Here is a 20,668-nt window from a genome sequence, read left to right as displayed (position 1 = left end):
CAAGTGCAGTCCATTCTCTTAAAGTTCTTTGGAAAAAAAAATCCCAAATAGGTAATTTTCTGGTGTAGAACAAGTGCAAAAAGGTCTGCCAGTTGTGCGACAGCAATATACACCCTTGTGGCTTCTGCTGCCTCCAGCACTGAGTGTTTATGTGAATGCAAAAGCCTCAGACCAGTGCTGTCAGTTGGCTGGAGGCTGGCTGGGACCTCCTCTGTGGTGCAGGCAGCATTGTATTGAGAGTTTTCTTCTCCAGTTCTATAAAAATATAAAGTTTTTCTTCTGTGTAATACTGGCACAAAGGAAAATGTTTTCTAACAGAGTTGGCTTGCATTGTATTCTTAAGGCGAATGTTGCCATCCTGTTTTCCCCGCTAGGGAGGGGCTCTCACCCTCCTAGGCTAATGTGCAAAACAACAATGAAAAATAGTCCAGGCTGTCTTGTCCTATAAATATATGTCTGTCCGTCCGTATGTGGCCACAGTTCTGGATGTGTTCTGCTGTAATACTGGAAGGTAGAAAAGGTGCAGTTCTCAACCAGCTATTCCTTGTGGCCTTGCCTTCCTCACAGTGTAATTTTGCTGTGCCTGTTGCTCCAGCACCCCCGCTTGGCACTTCTGGGGAGGGTCAGGCTGCAGCAGCTCATTTTCATCTGTCCCTTGGGTGAAGCTTTTTTCCGCAGGATGAAATTGAAATTCACGCAGGTGTTCATGGCGCAGAACACATTGTCATTGCCTAGGCTCACCAGCTCTGCAAAAGAGGGACCAGAGCACGCGTTAATCTGCAGTACTGCACATCACAGAAGGAAGGCCAGGAGAGAACAGGGGTGAGCAGACTTATATCAAGAAGGTTTAGCCCGAGGATGGCCCATATCAGTTAAACTGTGCAAACAGGTAGTAACTGCCTGTTCACAATGCTGTTTGTGGATCAATAGAGATCATCCCAGTAAGGTGCCTCCCTTACACATTTGGGACAAGAAAACATTGTGGCACTCCTGGCAAACCGATCGTGTCGGACCTTTGAGACCCTCAGGTAAAAGGAAGTATGTCCTGGTAGGAGTGGAAATCATCTCCGGCCTCGCTATGGCCACTAGTGTAGAATCAGCCACACGGGAAAACACAGCAAAGGCCCTTAAGGGGTGGCTCAGCACGCGCCGCTTTTCCGAGGAAATCCAAAGTGGTAACAGCTCACACAGCTCACACTCCACAGCTGCAGTGGTGCAAGGTTGGTCCCAGAAGGAAGGGAGGCGCTGGGTGTTCCCCACTCCCTGTTACCCTCAGGCGCATGGCACAGCTGAGCGCACCGACGGATTAGTCAAGCGCTTTGCGAAAACACATGAGCCTGAGTGGCACCTGCAACTACCCAGTGCCATCTATCAATTCAGTAACAGAGGGAGATGGGGAGGGGAGGTAGAAAGCAAGGGGTTTTACCTTCTGTGAGACTACGGCATCTCTTTTAACGCATCGCTTGGCACTTCTGGGGAGGGTCAGGATGTAGCGGCTCCTCGTTTTCATCTGGCCCTTGGCTGAAGCTTTTTTCCGCAGGACGAAATCGAAATTCACGTGGGTATTCATGGCATAGAACACGTTGGCGTTGCCTGGGATCACCAACTCTGCAAAAGAGGGACCAGAGCACGCGTTAATCTGCAGTACCGCACATCACAGAAGGAAGGCCAGGAGAGAACAGGGGTGAGCAGACCAAGTGCACGCAGCCAGCCCCTTCCCGCGTTCTGCTGTGCCTCTGCAGCAAAGCTGCATCAGGTGCCTGCCAGGGCCTCCAGCCAGGCTGGACGTGCTTGGGGTTTGGCCTCCATCTCCTGTCCTCAGCCCCCCTGCTCCCCCTTTTTTGTGCTGGAAGCTCTGTTTGCATGGCCGGATGACGGCGGAAGGACCTCGACCTGCCCTGCTGTAAGAGTTGGTCCAAAGAGAACGATATTGTCTCAACGTTGCCAACAGTGACCTGGAGATGGAATGGGGTCCTCGTGGACACCAAGACACAAAGACCCTGGGAAGGAGAACTGCGTGGTACGAGGAGTGCTATGCTGCTCCCTGCTACCTGGGACTGAAAGGAACAACTACGCTAAGGCTGCATAACCGCCGTCCAGAAGATGGATCACAACCACTGTCATAGCAGTGAACCAGAAAAGTTGAACTTCAGGTGAACTTCCTTCATTATAATATCATCATAATACAAAAACACACCTCCTGGTCCCGAGCTACCTGCCCCTAAGGCAAACCACGCCTCAGGCCCTCCTCTTTGGACACAGTGGTAACTGTGCTTGCCAGAGGAGGAGCAAGGTGTGTTCCTTGGCATAAAAGACGGCTCTTCAGCAACCAAACTTTGGAGGTCTTCCCCACCCAGGATCACGATGGGAAGGACCGGCGGGACGCTGCCTGGACCTGGGACCATAGGGGCACCTTCGACCCGTGGTGGTGGCTATAATCCTCTTTTCTTTTTCACTTTACCTTTTCTTCCCTACCTGTCACTCTTGTCTATCGCACACCACTTTACAGGTGAACAATAAAGTTGCACTGTTTGATCAAAGCATAGCCCCTTGGTGTGGTTGCCTTGATTTTTTGCGCTTTGAGATCATAGTAAACGAACCATCAAGAGTTCACTGAGTGGACCGTGACACCTGACCCCTGGGGGGGTCATATGCCGGCCCCCGTGGCAGACACTGCTCTCCAGTCGCATGCACACGCCGAGGTGGACAGCTGGCACCCCACGATGTATACAGCCACATGCTGACAGACCATGATACATCATCCCTGTGCACCAGTTAGCACGGGGGCTTCATCTCACTGCCAGCTGTGACAACACATCTGTGGCATTGCTAATGTTGCTTCATGTTTTGCTCCTTCCTTCCAAATCCAGCAGAACTTTTCAGGCAGCAGCAGAGTTCTCCTGCCCTACCTTTGTCCACAGTGATGGCCTGCACAAGTTCATAATCCTCAGCTGCATCCGATTCCAGGTTGTGCTTCTGCATAGCTCTCCGGATGACAGCAGGAGCTTTGTCTTGGTTAGTGAGCTGGAAAGAGAGAGTTGCAATGAGAGACTCTGCTTATTCACTCTGTGTAATGATTTAGTCATTGACGAAGGCCTGCCCTTCTGCAGACCACTTGGTCTTGGAAAAGATTTCAGAGAACTGAAAAAAAATACGATGGGTCAGTGACAAAGTAGTAGATAGATACTGCCAGATACTAACCCATGGTATTTGTGACCTTTGGTGGTGGTGGTGGTTTTCTAGTTCAAGATGACAGTTACTGTACTAGAAGAGACAGCAGTAAATCGCAGTGTCTGCTCTCCTGAGCAAACACTTCAAGAGAGGAGACACACAAGTCCACATAAAGTGCTGCCCCGTCTGTTGTTTGCAGACATCAGTTAATCTGCAGTCTCCTGTGCTAAATACTTCCTTTGACATCGTGCAAAGATTTCTGGCCTTGTAACTGGGTTTACTGTCTGCTGTGGAAGTGCTGTGCAGCCGGAGCAGCCACAGGGCTCCCTCCAGAGCCTTGTGCAGTCGACAAGAAAGATCTGTCGTGCCAGCAGGCGAATTTGTCAGCCCCTCAGGGAACAGCTCTGCCATCTGGGGAGGTCACACCATTCCGTCCCAAGGTAGCTACGCATGCTGAGACCTACCCGCCGCACCCCGTGCGTTTGTTCCCCCCTCACCCCCCAGGCCCCGAGGGACCCAAAGCGTTTGCTCGGCTGCTGAGTCTCCCTGAGCTGTGGGGAGAGATGGCGAGCGAGTCACATCAGCCACAGCCCGGCGCTCCCTCGGCTGCTGGCCCAGCGCTGCTGGGAGCCCCCCAGAGAACCAGCCTTGAGGGAAACACCTGAACACTGGTTGCTGCTGGTCTGGCAACCTTCGCTGCAGAAAGCAGCTGTGTCTTTAAAGGGCTTGCCAGCTTCCTCGCGTACAGCTCCCTGTTCCCAGAACCCAGCTCCTGGGGGGAGCTTCTCCAGGAAAACAGCACGTGGCATCTGGTGTCAAAACTCACACGCAGCTTCTGAGCTAGAGTAAAAGCTGCCAGGGCTAGCAGAAGGGCAGGAGCAGCAAAGCCTGCACTCGATCAAAATGCCTCACTTTTATCAAAAGCTTCAACCGCAGGCTTTCATTTCAAGACCAGAAACCTCCACAAAGATACTGTTTTCAAACCTCTCATTCATACCATGCTCCACGTATCCCGACTTGTAACATTTGTGATTTTCCCTTTCAAGCCAGGTTTGATTAGTCCCTTCAGTGAACAGGTGCTTTCAACACTGAAAACACCATTTGTTTAAAGTCACCCTGAATGAAAACGTGACATCAGCAACGGTAACAGCGCTGGTCTGTTCCCACACTACTCACCACAATGCTCTTGTACATATTGCCATTGTCACATTCTACGCTGATCCGAATGATACACGTGTCTCCGTTCTGCTGGTTGTAAACAGGAGACGGTACTTGTGAGCTTCCAGGTGTCACGGAGTTGGCAGAGTCGTCGTAACAGGTTAGAATGGAAGATGGATCCCCCAAGGAAGGTCTCTCCATGGAATTGGTGCAGGAAGAGGAGGAGGGGGAAGAAGAAGGGGAAGGGGAGGAGAGGGAGTGGGAAGGGGGAAAATGGTGGGAAGGGGAAGGGGGGCGGGAAGGGGAAGAAGGGGAAGAAGGGGAAGGGGGGCGGGAAGGGGAAGGGGAAGGTGGGGAGGATTCATGGCCCTACACAACAGAAAGAAAGAAAAACTGTCATCAGCTGGACATTTTGTATGTCTATACATGTCATTCTGAGGAAGAACTTAAGAAAGCAGAAGGCACATGCAAAACCTCCGCCATCTGCACTGTGTCCAGCAGGCTGGCAGAGGTATTGCCTTGCCTCCAGAAAAAGTGAACTTCACTTGACTAATTTCACCATTTTAATGAAAACTTATTTCCAAGTTGGTGTGCTGGACACTGCGCTGCTTGTTCTGGCCTCGCAGGAGGAGCGGGCCGGGAGGTGGCAGCAGATACAGTGAACAGAAGCAGGTTGAGTGCAACCAGCCAGTGACCAGGACCAGCTGGGAAAGAGCAGAAGGCATCACCAGCACCTCTGCTCCTGCTCCAGGTCAGAGCCTTTCCACGAGCGAAAAATACACACACGCCTCCCTGTCTGCCACTTCTTGAATAACCTTCCCTGGTTGGAAGCTGCCCCCGTCCTTCCCCTGATGCTCAGGGTTTTTGCCTTTCTCTTTGTCTGCTGAGAGTATCCTCCCTCGCCAACTCATCAAACCCACCGTAACAACTGTTGCAGCTAAACAGTTTAAATGAGTTAGGGATGCCAGTATCTGGGACCTCACGCTTCATTTGGCCTAAGAACATTTAGTACAATTTAATTTACAATGGCCATAAGCAAACCCCCAATATGACACTTGTCAGCAAAATAACCCTTTTCAGGGCTTCAACGATGCAATAACTTTAGTCCGCCTCGTGTCTCAGCAACACAGTTGAGACTGCAAAAATCCCAACTGGGTCACTTCCATTTTCACACACCTGCTTCTAGAGTCTCTCCATCCCACTAAAAGCAACACTCTAGTCAAGACCAGCAGAGCTGGGCAAGCGCCTCGGACCCGCCCGCAGCGCCGCCAGGCTCTCCCAGGTACAGCACACCCGGCAATGAAGCCAGCCCGTACCTTCTGCTGAGACTCAGCAGGAGCGTCTGTGGCAGTGATGCAGATGTCTTCAGGTTCCGAGTGATTCAGCTCACATGACGAAACACTGGCCGAGTCTGTGCTCTCACCGGAGCTCCCACCCGGAGTAGGTTTGGGTTCCGGCTTTGTGGGTGTCCTATGGACGAGCACCTCAGAGCCTAGCAGCAGTCTAGGGCAAAAAAGAAAGCACCAAAGCCAGTAAGTGAAAGCAGAACAGAGCTAGGCTGCGCAGAGCTGTCACGGTTCAAAAATCTTACATACTGTTTTGTTTTCCTATCTTGAGTGGCCTCTTTTCATTTCCTCTGTGCTGTTGATACGGTTTGTCAAAGAGTTTGTTACACACTACCACGGTATCTTCTTGACCTGGCATACCCACCAGCCGCAAAGCCAAAATCGGAGCTAATGCTCCAGTACCGCAAACACGACTCCTCTTTTGGTCTGTTAAATGTTCAGACTCACTGGCTAGGAAATGACTGATCACAAACCTGATGTGTTTACAAACCCAGGGGATGAGGGGACAGTTAGAGGCATGGCAGCTGGCTCCACCTGACCCGCTCCTCCACGCTGCTGTCGCTCCCTGCTCCCCCTGACACCAGGCACCGTAAAACCTACTCAGTCGCCGTAAGTGAAAACAGCACGTGAGAGGTAACACATGGCCATAAACTGGGCAAAGGTTTTCAAAAGGCAAATTCATCCCTGCTGACAATTCTTCCACTCGCTGGAGGTGCCACAGATACCAGTTTCTCTCTGAGTCTGAATGCAGATGTACACAACGAGGAGATCACAAGAAAGTGTAAATTATAGGCTCTTCCTCTCCGAGACTCATTTCTAAATGCAGGTCAAGTAAATTTAAAGGAGTGTCAAAGGAAATAAGCTTGTATAATACATGAAGTAGAGAAGCAAGGTGAATTAGATGCTATGTCAGCATGCAGTTAATGATTTAAACAATTTAGAGAGGTGTCACTCACTGTTGCCGGGATGAATTATGCCAGTCTTTTCTAAAGTATTAATTTGCAAAATGCATTCAGAGCGCAGATGAAACAATTCTTTAGACAAAGACCGCACAGCGCAAACAAACTCAATACGGTAAATTACAATACTACAGCACTGCAACGCAGTCAGCAAGGAGAGAATAAAGCCTGTGCTCCACAGCGACAGCTCTTACACACAGCTCGGGCATGTGCCAAGGGAGACACAAACGAGAGGCCACCGAGAGTCCAGGCACTGTCAGCTTCAAAGCTGACGTTATCATAACGTGACACCGCCAGCTCAGATTGACTAGTCAAAATGCTTTCCAAAAGGCTGCCCGGATAGTTTTTGCCTATCAGAACTCAAAACTCTAGATTGAAAATGCGTCGTCTTCTTTCAGACCCTAACCTGCAGTAGCACTGCCGTGCCGTGAAGGGCTGCTGGCTGTTCTGAGGAAACCAGGTACAAGGACCAAGGAGGAAAAGACAGTTAAGAGCTGACAGTGCTCTTCATTCATCATTTCCCCCCTCCTCATCTTCATCGTGCCAGTGCTCTGTGGGAGACCCTTCCTACCTCCTCCCCCATTAGGTTCAAATTTCTCACCTTTAAGATACTTTTACTTCAGTCCTTGACCTCTGCTTTCATTCCCTGCAGCTCTCCCCGAATTCCTGCTAGTCTGTTGTTTCCTGTGCCTGCCTCAGCTGCGTGCCCCTGTTCTCCACCCACCTCCTGTTTGAATCTCTGTGGTATTAGACTAAATCAGACCACGTCCCCATGATTTTTTTCCTTCTCTAACTTGGAGGGAGTTAGGCAGATTGTTTCCATATCAAATGCCTTTTTGCTAACCTTAATTTTCATATTAAAATCCTTCAAGGAATTTTTGCATGTGTATAGCAGATTAGATTAATAATAGGCCAGACTCACTCTCATTTACTCTGTTTTGCTACTGCATTCAGGGAAGTTATTACACAATAGATACTGAATTTATAATCCAGCACTAAAATTGTTCCCTTTTCTGACACCTTAGGAAGGCTTGTTTCTTTCTAATCTCTTTCACCATTAATAGTCCTCCGGACTACTTATAACAATCGAAAGGGACAGCTTCAGGCAGAAGTATGCATTTCTAGCTGATGGTGTCTCCTTAGAGTAACACAGTGGTCTGGATCCCCGGCCGGGTTTTTCAGCTGGTGAATTAAGTACTGCTTGTTTGATCTTTTCACGTTCACATTAAACCACCAAACGCCCTTTGCCCCACCGTACTCACATGCTGAACCTCTTCACCATGCTTTTCCGAGATTTTGGTGACGTGCCACTGGTGTCAGCAGCTGCTTCAACCTCACGTGAAAGGGTGTAACTGCAGAACAGAGGCCACTGGGTTAATTTTTACAGACAATACTATTAGTTTTATATCTCCAAGTAGCAATAATCAAGAAGCTCGAGAAACCTTCAGTTATTCCCACTTCACAGAAGGTTACAAGCCCACAAAGAGGGACATAGCTCCATCTACAATTTACCATGGTGAAGGGGATGTTTCTCTTCTTTGTAACAGTTTTAAAAAACTAGTGCTTTTTTGTATGACATTCATTATTTTATTTGCAAAGAAAGAAAATGTGAATCTTTGATAAGCTTACTTTTTTTTTACTACAACTTGGTACAACGCAGTAGGTATCTGTGCTTAGTTAGACTCTTAGTGCAGCAGAGTGGTATTCAGATACCTACTGCAGATATTGAAATGCTGTAAATAAATTGTCTTGGGTTGGTCCTGCAGCACGTGCAGGACCGTAGAACTCAGCAGGGCTGCCAAACCCACCGCAGACACCCAGGAGACATTGATCTGACGAGCGCTCGGCCAGCTCTGTGGTGCTGTGGCTACCCACTGCCTGCACCCCCCAGCTGAACGCTCAGCAACTGCGTCTCGACATCCCTTAGGATGCGCTTCGGAGCGTGTGCCCAGGCACACAGACAGCCCAGACACCACGGACCCTCATATGTCAGTCAGAAGCCTGATTTCCAGTCTGAAAACTAAGCCCTGCTCACTGTTCTTCTGCAGCTGTTTAGTAGAAGGCAGATGTACTTCCACTCTCCTGGAGCAGCAGTGTATATATATATATGTGTGTGTGTGTGTGTGTGTATAAGAGGAGAGCTCAAGGCTGACATAACCTACTCGCAGGTGGGTGTGGGGTCAGAAAAGCCCGCTTCGCCAGCGGGACTGAGAACTTACCTCTCGTCCTCAGTTAAATGCTGCTGTCGTCTGAACCACTGGATGAATTTTTGGTTTGGTGTCATGCAATAACCGTTACATGCAGACTGTAGAAGTTTGATTTGGGCAATTACTTTAAATTCCTTAAGAAAATAAATAAACAAACAGGAATTCCAATTAGAAAACAAGATAAAGTCAAACTCATTCATATACTAATCACATACAACAGATCCAGGCCAAACTTGGTTTGACCTGAAGTTCAGTTTTAGTCGAGTGACTATTTCAAGAACCAGTTTTTCAAACAATGAAGATTGGTTTGGGGTTTTTTCCCCCAGCATCCGTAACGTGCCTTGAAAAGTGAGTGTTTTATCAGACACACACAAATTAGAAGACAAACACAAGGAACCACACTTCATCACTGAGCTTTTCCCAAGTAGTAACCCAAGTGTAACACCGGTGCAAACCCACCGAACAGCAGCACTGCTGCTTGTTCCTCTAGGAACTAGGGTAGCAAGTGGTCATAAATTCTTCAATTACCCTGCCCGCTCACCCTGTTCTGGCCAGACCTGCTGCCAGAGAATACTGCTCTGTACCTGGGTGGTTCTCAGGCAGCAGGCAAGGGTAATAATTAGGTAATGATCAGGGGTGTCTGCAATGGAAGCAGAGTCTGATCCTCCACAGCTTCGCATGTTGTACACTCACACTCACACCAGGGAATTTTAAAATGCTCTCCTTGATACATGCGACTAGAACGCGCTGCTCGTCTGTAATCCCACTTGCATACACATTTTGCCAAAATAATGCTTACAAACTCCTTGTGTTAGAGCAGGTCATAGAGTCGGGACGCAGGAACGGAGCAGCTCGCCTATCGCATTATTAGTATCCTGAGCCGTGGAGTTATACATATGAGGCGAGTCCAAGAAGTGGTTTGTAGAGCTGGGAGAGTTAAGGGAAGGAAATGGCTCCATCACAGCCAAATCCAAGTCTGCTTTCAGACCCCAGAACGGAGATTTGGCACGACTTCATTCGGACAGATGTAACCCTAGGACCTTTACTCCTACATAGCATTACTTACCTCTGACCAACAAGGATCAGGCAGAACGGAAAGCCTGATAGCGTTTATTTCTCAGTCCCATGTTCCTAGTTCCCTATCTCGCAGCCTTTACCTACAAATAATTGACTGCAGCAGAAGGAAGGTACAAACGGTGCCTTCTGGGAAGCAACGGTCTCGTGCCAGCAGCTCTGATTTCAGCACATACACACGTTGCCATGAGCCCCAAATTGAGGGAATGTGCAAATCCCAGATGTAAAACCCATGGAAGTGGCCTGCAGCCACTTTGCCCTATTGCACGCGTGTAAAAAGTAGGTTCTGTTCCTGTGCCACCCCTCGCAGTCTGGCAGAGGCTGACAGCATTTCAGGGATCTATTCTCTCCTCACGAACTTGCATTAAAATTAGCAGCTGTTGTAAATGCCTGAGCAAAAACAAATGCCCTTGCCACGGGAACGCTCTAGAAGTGGGCATCAGTAAACTAAAAATCACAGAACATTGAACTTACCTTTCGCTTCTTCTCAAAATTTATCAGGCCACCCTGTTGGAAGGAAAGAGAAGGAATCAGAGTGGAAGAGCACATGCTTAGGTGAATTTAATCACAAACAGGATGAAGTAGCAAGGCTAATGTAAAGCACAGACCTGCTCTGAGCAGTGACCTTCTAAAAATACCAGTTTCCAGATCTGGTGTAAACCACAGCACTCGTATATCCCAGTCTCCAAAGGAGACCTGTCCTTCTGGCCTAACTGGCAACCTGCCCAAGAAGAAAAGCCCAGCACAAGAATGCTCATCAAAGCTGTGGCGAGCTCAGGTCTGAAGAAACCTGCAGGGTTTTGCAGGCAAGAAACAAACAAACTTGGTTTTTGCCTGTGCTGTGAGCTTAGCAGTGAGTTTCAGAAACACCACCTGAAGGCAAAGCGTGGCCAGAAGGGAAACTGCCAAAGAGGAGACGGATGTACAGCGACCTCACGCACGCCTGGCGCAGTTCTGCCAAACCACAACCACACACACCAGCAACCATCCCCAGCCCAGGGAGAATTTCCCATTCTTATCATAAATACCGACACCTGCAGCCGGGCTCCTCAAGCGCCCGTCAACGGGGCCAGTTTTCAAAGTCCTTTGAAACAAATACCTTTACAAATTGGCCCCGTCCTCACTCTCTGTCAAACAACCAGACTCTCTTGTAATCCTTCTTCCCCACCTACGCTAGATTAGTTCCCCCTGCTTGTCCAGCTAAAGAGGAATTAAAAAAACCCCAACTCTTCAATCACTTTAGGGCTCAGACGTGTCTGAGTCAGTACTGAAGCACTTCAGTGATGAGGCTGGAGAGCTGAATTTGTGATTCTGTGTATTTTACCGATTATTCCCAGAAATCTTCACACCTAAAATGCTCTTTTCAGAAAAAATAAAACAGGATAAGGGAAAGCCTAAGGTCTTCACTTTTTTCTAACCTAAGGAAACCAGACAAAATACAAGGCTAAGCTTGTCCCTTGAGGTAACTGCGCTCAAATTCACGCAGGATTCTCATTGCTAATAAAACTGCATATTGCTCCCTTTGTTTTGAAAACAGGTCCCTCCACTTTTAAGAGCTGCAGAAGCACCCAGCAGAAGATAGAGGAACAGACACACTCAGTCCTGGGAAGGCAGGGAGGATGTTTAGGATTCAAAAAATTGCCCCAGATTACCTCTGTATAGTCCTGAAATGCTGTGTCAATCATGATGAGATCAGTGAGGAAGGTACCAAGATAAGGTACCGTGCCTTGCATCACTCCCTGCAAACAATCGGAGCAATGGTGAATTAATTGACTGAGAAATGGTAATAATTAGAACGCTAGAATATGCCTGTATAAGAAAATGAAATAAAAGTAGTCTGCTTAACCAAAGAGTGGTCTTATAAATTGTTTTCCTTCATTGTATCATCCTCAGTATCTAAACTAGAATGGAAATGAAATTCTAAGGAGAGCAGGATGTCCTCTCAGATATTGCCAAGCGGCTCTGTATCACAGCGTTGTCACCACGCAGCAATTTCTAGCAGCGGGTCACCAGGAAACCCTGCTCGTGGAAGAAGCGCTGAGCGCCAGGGACGGGGTCCCTTGGTTGCCTGTGACAAGAGCAAGAGCTGGGCAACGGTCCTGGTGACCCGTGTAAGCAGCTTCTCTCTCTGCTTCATTCCGCTGCATTTTCACTTGATGACGATCTCGCACCATGTGACAGTCAAGTCAAACCAAGTCCCAGGTTTTTTCCTCCAAGCGGTGACCATTTTCCCCAGCCCTTCACTGCATTTTAACAGTAATTATTCAAATCTAAAACTTTCTAGACTGCTAGCACTTTTAGGGTTCGGGTTGTTTCTACACTTGTGAAGGAAATACTTGTTTCTATCATCCAAAAGGATCTGTATTTTTTCCAAGGAAACAAATAGACAAAAACCCCCACATTCGGCACTTTTGCCTCCCTATCCCAGATTTATCTCCCCCTGTTCTTTTAAATCTTTGCCAACTTTGAGACAAAAGCCATTTTCACCAGCAGACTGGAAACCAGACACATCTGACAAAGCAATCTCTGTAGAATTCTGCAATTTTCAAGCTGGTATGTCAGAAGCTTTAGGAGCTTGTTTAAAAGTAAATGAGATTTTTGCTCTGGGTAGAGCTAATATTCTTTATCACAAGAATTCCAGTATTTGCATTACGTATTTTACTACATAAAAATTGTGTGGTTTTCCCCATATTTCCTTCTAAAGGTAACAAAGAGGAGATCATGGAATTCTTTCTCGCAGGACAGAAACAAGACATCTGAATATTATGAACACTTTTATGTTCATCAACCATTTATTCCCCTTTTTTATGACGGGTTTAGTGAATTTTTGGACCTGAAACTAAGGCCGAACCCTTGGCTCAGCATCGATCCTAAACAGCTGGTTGGGATGTGAAGAAGCAAGCGTGAAGGAGAGCAGCCAGCCTCTACAGCCCGTTATCCCTTTGCAAGGGGCAGGGGCAGACGGCGCCAGGGAACGCGATGCGGCCCTTGCCCGTGGCCACTGAATCCTGAAATCTTTGAGCGTTCCCAGCATCAGCTCGCTGACGTGCTGGCTGCGCGGGCGCTTTGCACAGCCTTTCCCTCCAGCCTCGCCGTACGCAGGCGGGTGCTGCCGGAGGAAAAGGACAGCTGGGCTGCGCCAAAACCCACAGCCTGGGGTTTACAACCTGGTTTTTTAAACCTGTTACAGCCTGGGGCTCAGCACAGGCTTCAGCTGGGTGCAGCATGAATCCCACTTTGAAATACACAGATGTATGCATGTGTGGGATCATATATATGTATGCACGTTATATATATACACACACAGCATTCCCTGCTTACTATGATCCGCAGCACAACAGCCATACAGCTTTGGGCGTGTATTTACCGGGACAAACATTCTGACTGCATATTCAGTCCAAACCTTTCGGTTCACTTGCTTTGTATCAGCTAATCAATAGCGCTGATGCGACTTTTTCTTGACAGAGGGCGCGTTCAAGAGCACTACCTACTGCACACTCACGTTGTTAAACACCTTTCCAGATTTTGCTTCTTATATAATTCACTGATTAGGGCTAATTACATTACCAGTTCGAAGAGGGGAGGGAAAGAACCCCAAACACACCATAATTTTTTGAAGCTGCAGTCGCCTCTGTGTCCTTTTCTGATTTTCTTTCAGACTGCTCTCCAGATTGGCAAATTTGGATGTTCCTTCCTGTGAGTTAAAAGGAAATTAAAGGCAATTAAAGGAGGAGCTAAGTGGTAAGCTGGCATCTACGTTTGTGTAAAATAATTGCAAATATATTTGACCAGGCAAGCTAGGCCAGCAAAAATATTTGTTGTGCAAGGACATGTGTGTATACATACATGCATTAATTTTCTGGGACTCATACACCGATTGGGAATTTTGGACAGAATCTCACAAGATGATTACAAGGGAATTTTTCTGCAAAATGGGTCTACTCTGGCCAAAGCTAAGTGCTGCTGAAAATCTTCAGAGAATTCCAATCAGAGAAGCTTAGATATAATTCATGTGTCCAGCTGCTTCTCTAAACTCTATCCTGACACTCTTGACCCCAGGATTTCAGTTCAATTTCCCAATCAGGACTGCTACAAGTAAACATTTCTGTCTTATGTAAAGCTGTGTTGTTTTTCTTATGCCACAGCATACAGATCCAGCAACCACCCTCTGTGGCTTGTTGACTAAGCAAAAAACACGCAGGGAATGAAAGTAACAGGTTTTCATCTCCACACTTCAGGCTTTTCTGGGAATGGCTAAGCCATTTCACAACAGAGCTGTCGCCTTTATTTCCCTGAATCCATACGGGATGCTGGGAGTTACTGTTGTTTTTTCCAGTGTTCAGATAGATGGGACATGAATCAGTATCAATGCCTTTTTTAAGAGGCACAAAGCAACAGCCTGCACTTGTAAAGATTCTCCCATGTCAACGTTTACTTCTCTCAGCCGCAGTTCACGAACAGAGCACTCAACCTGCATCTCCTTCCTCGGCTGAAAAACAGGAGCGCACGAAAAAGGAGTGTTGTCTCAATGTCCTCAAGACACCGAGAGGTAAACCTGAGATTCTCCAAGGGCAGGCACAGAAGCTCAGAGTGCGGCTCGCAGCAGAGCTGCTGTCTGGGGAGGAAAGAACACGGTGCTCCCTCCCCGGGCCGGCCAACCTGTTTCATGTGGCACTTTGTGCTACGCTTAAATCTGTGGGATGGGTAGGCAAGGTCAAAGACAGCTTCCCTAGAGAGGCTATTTATAGTGAAAGAAAACAAAAGACTTTTAAGGATTCAGTGGACATTAATCCTCCAATTGTTACAAAATGGTCCAAGACGAAAAGTAGGAGAGAGGTTCTAGCTGTTCTGTGGAATTTTTCTCCTCTCACTGCTTTCCAAATGTTTTGCAAATCCACTCACAGCAGCTAGAAAGAGTGATTTGCTGGGAGCCAGAAGGTCTGGGCTCAGAGCGAGTTGTTGTTTTGTCTTTTAATATTTAGTTAAATAAGCTGTTCTGAACACACATTTTTCATCTATGCTTATTATTGTCTCACCTGCTTTAAAATTTAGCTACAGATGTTGATAAATGGACGATAAACAAAACAGACTAACAGGTTTGAGTGTGTTCACCCATCATTCCTGAGCAAAACAGTGTTTCAGATACCAAGGCAAGTGGGGAAGGTACAAATGCCAGATTAACTGGCTGGAACTGCCAGAAAGTAAACTGGTTAGCCAGTTTATAGAAACCTTTTGATGTAAACAGAAAAAAAAACCTGCCACAAACATTCCTCAGTTTCTACAGAATATAACCTTTCCCTGCTATTCTTCCTCACTCCTTTCAAGCTCCTGAGCTGCTTGGGGTTTGCCCAGGAGAGCGCAGAAGTCAAGCTGTTTCAGACAGAGCCTGCTTTGTTGTCCATCTGGCCACACACAGAGCAGGAAGCCTGTTCCTTCGAAATTCCCAGCCCTGTTTTCTAGTTCCAAGAAAGGTACGGGATAGTCGTATAAACATCTTGGTTTAATTCCTCAGCTGAAGCTGAGTGGCATTGTTCCAGTGAAGTCAAAAGCACTACAGTGGTGCAACCCAGTTGAGAATCTCATTTGGAGCTGCCCCGCGCTCACCAGCGCAAACCTGAGCCTTTCCAGCTCTGCTCCGAGGGCGCACAAGCTAGATTCCCCTCTCTACACAGAGCAGTAGAAAGCCAAAGCGCTAATTTGTAACTCATCTCAGCAAAATTACACCGTGCAGCGCCTCTTCGCTCTGGTTGTGGCTGCAGCTCCATCACAGGTATGGTAGGGCGCACACAGCTACCGAGGTAGACACCACCGTGCTCAGGGGAGCACCACCAGCTCCCCAGCACAGCAGCGTGTTCCGCTGGAGGGGCTCCCCGGGGTCCTGACCGCTGTCTCGTGAGCAAGCCTGCACCGAATCTGCACCGCTGCAGCCTGGCGCTCAGGGGTGTCAAAGCTCAGCTGGCTAACGCTGCTGTAGGTTCCTTCAGGAACGATCAAACCACCGCTCAGGCCAGCACAAAAGCACAGACGTACAGACCTGCCTTCCCCGCAGCACCACGGGGGTTCTCCATGCGCGGGGGGGACGAGCTTTGGCGGCTGGGTAGCCCAAAGGGCTGACAGCTCTGCCCGAGATCCCAAGCCTTGCGGCTCCCGCTAATTCTCACCTTCATTAGCAGCTCCCTGCTTATCAAATAGTTGTCACGGTTTGAAAAGACTTCAGACAGCTCCTCAAACAGCAGCACTATGTCCCTGTACAGGAAAAGATTTAGGTTATTAGTAAGCCCTGCATCAGATACTATGTTACTACTAATGCTGATTACAAAACATTTCTCACAAATCATTAACAGTTGGCCATGTAAAGGGTACCACCACCAAAACGCATCCAGTGAGACTGCATCCAGCTGCACACCTGCTAGGAACCCTCCCGGGATCTTCTGGTGCTCCCAGTAAAGTCAGGCCTTATTTGACAACATCACAAAGCAATGCCACAGGTACGCAGGGTTTTGAGTTACGCTGCGGGTACGAGTTTGTTGTAAGAAAGTAGGTACATGGATACAAAGGAACAGAAAAACAGCTGTGAGAGGTATCCCAAGTATTTCATTTTTGCCCTGATCCATGCACTCTGGAAAGCTAGAAGCATTTCAGTGTACGAGTCCCATTCTCTTGCCAACACCAGGAACACAAGACAGCAGTATTTCAATCAGGAACAGGAATAGGGGGCAGCAGAAGGAATGGCCCACCTCTCTCTAGGGGAAATGCAGAAGTATACACAGTGGCAGAGCCCCACATTTTTTTGTTTATCAAAGGCAAAGGGAACAAACCCATTCTTCCCAAACCGAACCAGCAGAGCACCCTCTTTCCTACAGAGACACTTCTGGTCTCTGTTTGGCATGCAGTAAATGTGCCAGCTGCACAAAAAAAAAAAAATATTTCTTACAGGGGAGTACTTTATCTTCAATACAGGTTTGGGTTTTGTTGTTTGTGGATATATTTTAAGGAAATGTCAGGACCAGGAGAGGATTAGTGAGAGTTTGTAGCAATCCGGACCTCCTCGAACTTCATAGGATAGAAGACAACAGGCAGGTATGTGTGCATGAGTTGTGAGTAGCTAGTCCCACGGTTTTTCAAAATAGGTTGTGGAAGATCCAATATACTACAAAGGGCAGAAGAAACCCAGTATCCTTGAGGGCAGGTTGTCTCTTCAACGTGAAAAAGCAGTTCACAGCAGTCAGACCCCAAAAAGGAGCCCGAGACTCACAGGAATGAGAGGTTCTCTACCAGAGATGTCCATGAAGGAGCAGAATAGGAAGACTGAGAAGAACAAGATGAAAACAGTGAGCACCGAGCTTTTTGCCTTTGTCTGGGGCTAGCCACAGGAGCAGAGGGGGAGGCTTACTTTGGAACACACGCCCAGGTCTTCTTTAGCTGATAGATGGGGCTGGACTGCAGCGCTGAAATGATGGCCCTCAAGGAAGAAAAATTCTTCAGGATCCTACATGCCTGTGAAAGGAGCGGTTAGAAATACAGGAGCATTAAATGTCAGCATTACGAATACATTAGTGCTCTTCTGTTTGACCGGTGTCATGCTTGCTACACATTCTCACTGCTAAGCGGGCAGCTGTACAAATATTGAGCATCAGAAATATCACTCCCCCCTCCAGCCAGCAAATATTTTATGGGCTTTTGGCACTTAAATCTTGTTTTCCTCACTTTCATGTATTTGGGGTGATGTTGCAGTGTTACAGCTTCCAGTTCTCCTAGTAAAAATAAAAGTGAAACCGAGTCCCTGAAGCCAGGCTAAAAAGCATAAATGTTACACTTCTTAAAAACCTCTTTATATTTACCAATCCCTTTTACCCTTCAGGGGAAAAACCAGGCTTCGCCTCTTTGTATGTGGTATTTAAAACATAAACCCTCAATCATCTAAGTGTCAATTAAAAATAAAGACACGCAAAGGAATAACCTGTTCTTCAAGTATGTGCACACTGTTAAAGAGGAAAACCTTCCCAGCTCTTCCAGAGTTGGGATCAAATCCTAACAGACAGACTGGTTCATAGACATTTGCCACGCAGCTTCTCTGCGGCAAAAGCTTTGATGGAAAAGGATACCGAAAACCTTCATTTTCGAAAAAATAGCAGAGATGCCTAGCAAAGCAGAGGGAAGCAAGGAGGAGGGGGAAAGTCTGGCCTGTCATTTTTCAAGGAACTCCTGCAGATCTGTTGGTGGCTCATGAACTGGAGCATGGGCACCACAGACCTCAGAAACTCTTGCAAACACAAGCTCTCCCAAACAGGTGTCTGTACATGCAAATTCAGCAGCCAAAACCCGCCAATTTGACTGTTCTATGTGGACAAGAACATACTCAGACTACAATTCCACTTCTGCAAAGTTTTATGGGGCTGATTATTGCACCAATAACGCTGATTACATAAAGGAGCCTTACAGCAAAAAGAGATGTAATTCATTTCCTTTGTAGGACTGAACAAATGTAAAGCCAACTTAGCGTAAACAAAGGTCAGACCTTAATATGTCAACAACTCAGCTCATGAGTTGCATTAAAATTGACTTAACAATTAAAGCCAGTACATTTACTTCCATTTATTTACTTTTTTTAAAAAAGAAAGATATCTTTTGTGCAACTCAGGAGGCTACTTTTAACAAAGAGTGGCTTAAGAAGACTTGACTGGGCGAACAGCACTTGAAGCACGTTGGCAGTTAGGCTATAAAAAGACAAAAATCAACATCATGTGGTAGGGCACGCAAGACCTGAAAACTGTTCTTGCAAGGTTCAGAGCCAAAGAAGCCATGTAACAGCTCTTTCTCAGAGACTGAGACATTTAAGAACAAGACCCTTCTTTCTTTATGTTCAACGTGAAATTCAGGCTGGGGAGAACACTGATTACAGGCACAAATTCTCAGCATTTCTTTTTTTCAAACACAACAGGAGTTTGGACTGGAGGATCCAATCTGGAACCATCTTGACTTAATTGCACGTTGCATAATTTAAAGCACATTAGGAATTCAATATTGGATTTTGTGTTCTCAATGGTTTAACTGACTGCAGACTAAACTTTAGCAAGCTTTCGTTAGGATATCAGAAGAATTTTTAAGACTGGTTTGAATAACTTTGTTTCATGCTGTGTCCTTCACAAGGGGAAAACCAGAAAGAATCCTGTGCAGAAGCAACTGATTTTAAAAAAAAATTAAGCATAACAGGATATTAATGATGTAATTTTTATTTATATTTTTAAAGAAAATATTGTGTGAATGAAATTGGCTGCTCCTGGTCAGGAACTTTAGATCTAAGTGGAGAAGAGAAGGCTGGCAGCTAGAAAAAGTGTCTACTTTATCTTGTAAACCAAGAAACTGGATCCAACAGTCACGAACAGATAACAAACATGGAACTCCACGCTGCTAAGGTACAGAGTTAGCTGTCAGTGAATAACTGCACTTTAATGAGTGGATTATTTTCTAACTCAGGCATCAGGCTATTCAAAACACTCATTTGCATGCAGAAAGCAAGCAGCTTGCTTAGAAGTGGGCAGCTAAGTATATATGCAACGAGCTGTTCTATGTGTGCAATTATTTCGTAGAGCGTGCGCATGCATTTTTCATGTGCTTAGCTAAGACTGGAGTATTTAATTATGTGTATAAATTGAAGTAAAGGGAGAAGTCCTGAATCAACAGAGGTGGAGAACAAAGTTCTCTATCCACAGAACAAGTATGATGAGTGTGGTGCCTGTCCTGGTTTCCCCAAGGCTGCCTGCTGCCCCGCGATGATCGGACTTGCTCGCCCAGGCCGTCCCCTTGAGCTGGTACCCTCGCCACCTAAAAGGTCTGCACACAGAGACCAGGAACCAGCCTTCCCAACCCAGCCACACAGGCTATAAAGCAGGCATCGGATGGTAACAGAAACGAGTCGACGTAAGTGCCCGCGGAGAGGTGAAAGGCTGCTTCCCCACACCCGCTTCCCCAGCCGCGGAGCTGCCAGAGCGTAGTGCCAGGACGGACAACGCGGCCTCCGGAAGCACAAAGTGCACGGCCAAGGCCGGGAAGCCCCTGTGCGGCTCGAGCTTTTTCTGACTGCTCATTTTGTAGAGCTCAGAAAGAATCTACGTGATCCTTAAAACAAAAGTCATCACACGTCCATAAGAAAGTGCTCTAAATGTTCCCTTCAAAAGGGCGATCTGGTTTACTGCCAGCTGCCCAGCGCTCTGAGGAGAGTTAAAAAGGTTACAGTAAAATATTAAAGATCAAATCTAAGAAATCAGCAAACCGCAGTTACGTAAAGAAGGCCTGCAAAACACTTCCACACAAAGCTCTGCTACAAGATCCTCCTAGGAGCTACGCTAAGGCACGTGGGGGACAGGGAGGGGTCTGCGACAGCCAGCATCCCCTCGCCAAGGGCAACCTAGTGGCCTCCTACGATGGGGTAACCACATCACAGACAAGGGAAGAGCTATGGGTGTGTATCTGGACTTCTGAAAGGCCACTGACACGCTCTTCCACAACATCCTCCTCTCTAAATTGGGGAGAGATGGATTTGACGGGTGGACCGTTCGGTGGATGAGGAATTGGTTGGATGGGCATACCCAGAGGGCAGTGGTCAATGGCTCAATATCCAGATGGAGATGGATGACAAGTGGTGTCCCTCGAGGGTCCATACTGGGACCAGTACTATTTAATATCTTCATCAGTGACACGGACCATGGGATGGAGCGCACCCTCAGCAGGTTCGCAGACACCAAGCTGAGTG

General features: G+C 47.2%; 1 protein-coding gene across 1 annotated transcript in view; it reads right to left on the bottom strand.

Annotated features, from left to right (window-relative positions):
* Positions 1 to 614: 614 nt before the first annotated feature.
* Positions 615 to 20,668, bottom strand: part of RGL1 (ral guanine nucleotide dissociation stimulator like 1) — a 79,164-nt gene continuing 59,110 nt past the window's right edge. The window contains exons 8-19 of the mRNA XM_080407578.1: positions 17,309 to 17,412; positions 16,077 to 16,161; positions 13,520 to 13,609; positions 11,568 to 11,654; positions 10,390 to 10,422; positions 8,854 to 8,975; positions 7,897 to 7,986; positions 5,646 to 5,832; positions 4,348 to 4,698; positions 2,910 to 3,024; positions 1,427 to 1,608; positions 615 to 746 (exon numbers count right to left, since the gene is read on the bottom strand). Of these exons, the coding sequence (XP_080263704.1) occupies positions 738 to 746; positions 1,427 to 1,608; positions 2,910 to 3,024; positions 4,348 to 4,698; positions 5,646 to 5,832; positions 7,897 to 7,986; positions 8,854 to 8,975; positions 10,390 to 10,422; positions 11,568 to 11,654; positions 13,520 to 13,609; positions 16,077 to 16,161; positions 17,309 to 17,412 (1,455 nt within the window). The 3' untranslated portion in view covers positions 615 to 737. The remainder of the gene's footprint in view (positions 747 to 1,426; positions 1,609 to 2,909; positions 3,025 to 4,347; positions 4,699 to 5,645; positions 5,833 to 7,896; positions 7,987 to 8,853; positions 8,976 to 10,389; positions 10,423 to 11,567; positions 11,655 to 13,519; positions 13,610 to 16,076; positions 16,162 to 17,308; positions 17,413 to 20,668) is intronic.

Source organism: Falco punctatus, assembly GCF_963210335.1.
Source record: "Falco punctatus genome assembly, chromosome: 11".
NCBI classification, from domain to species: Eukaryota; Metazoa; Chordata; class Aves; order Falconiformes; family Falconidae; genus Falco; species Falco punctatus.
The sequence above is the reverse complement of the archived record's forward strand: the minus strand, read 5'-3'. Positions and strand labels throughout refer to the sequence as shown.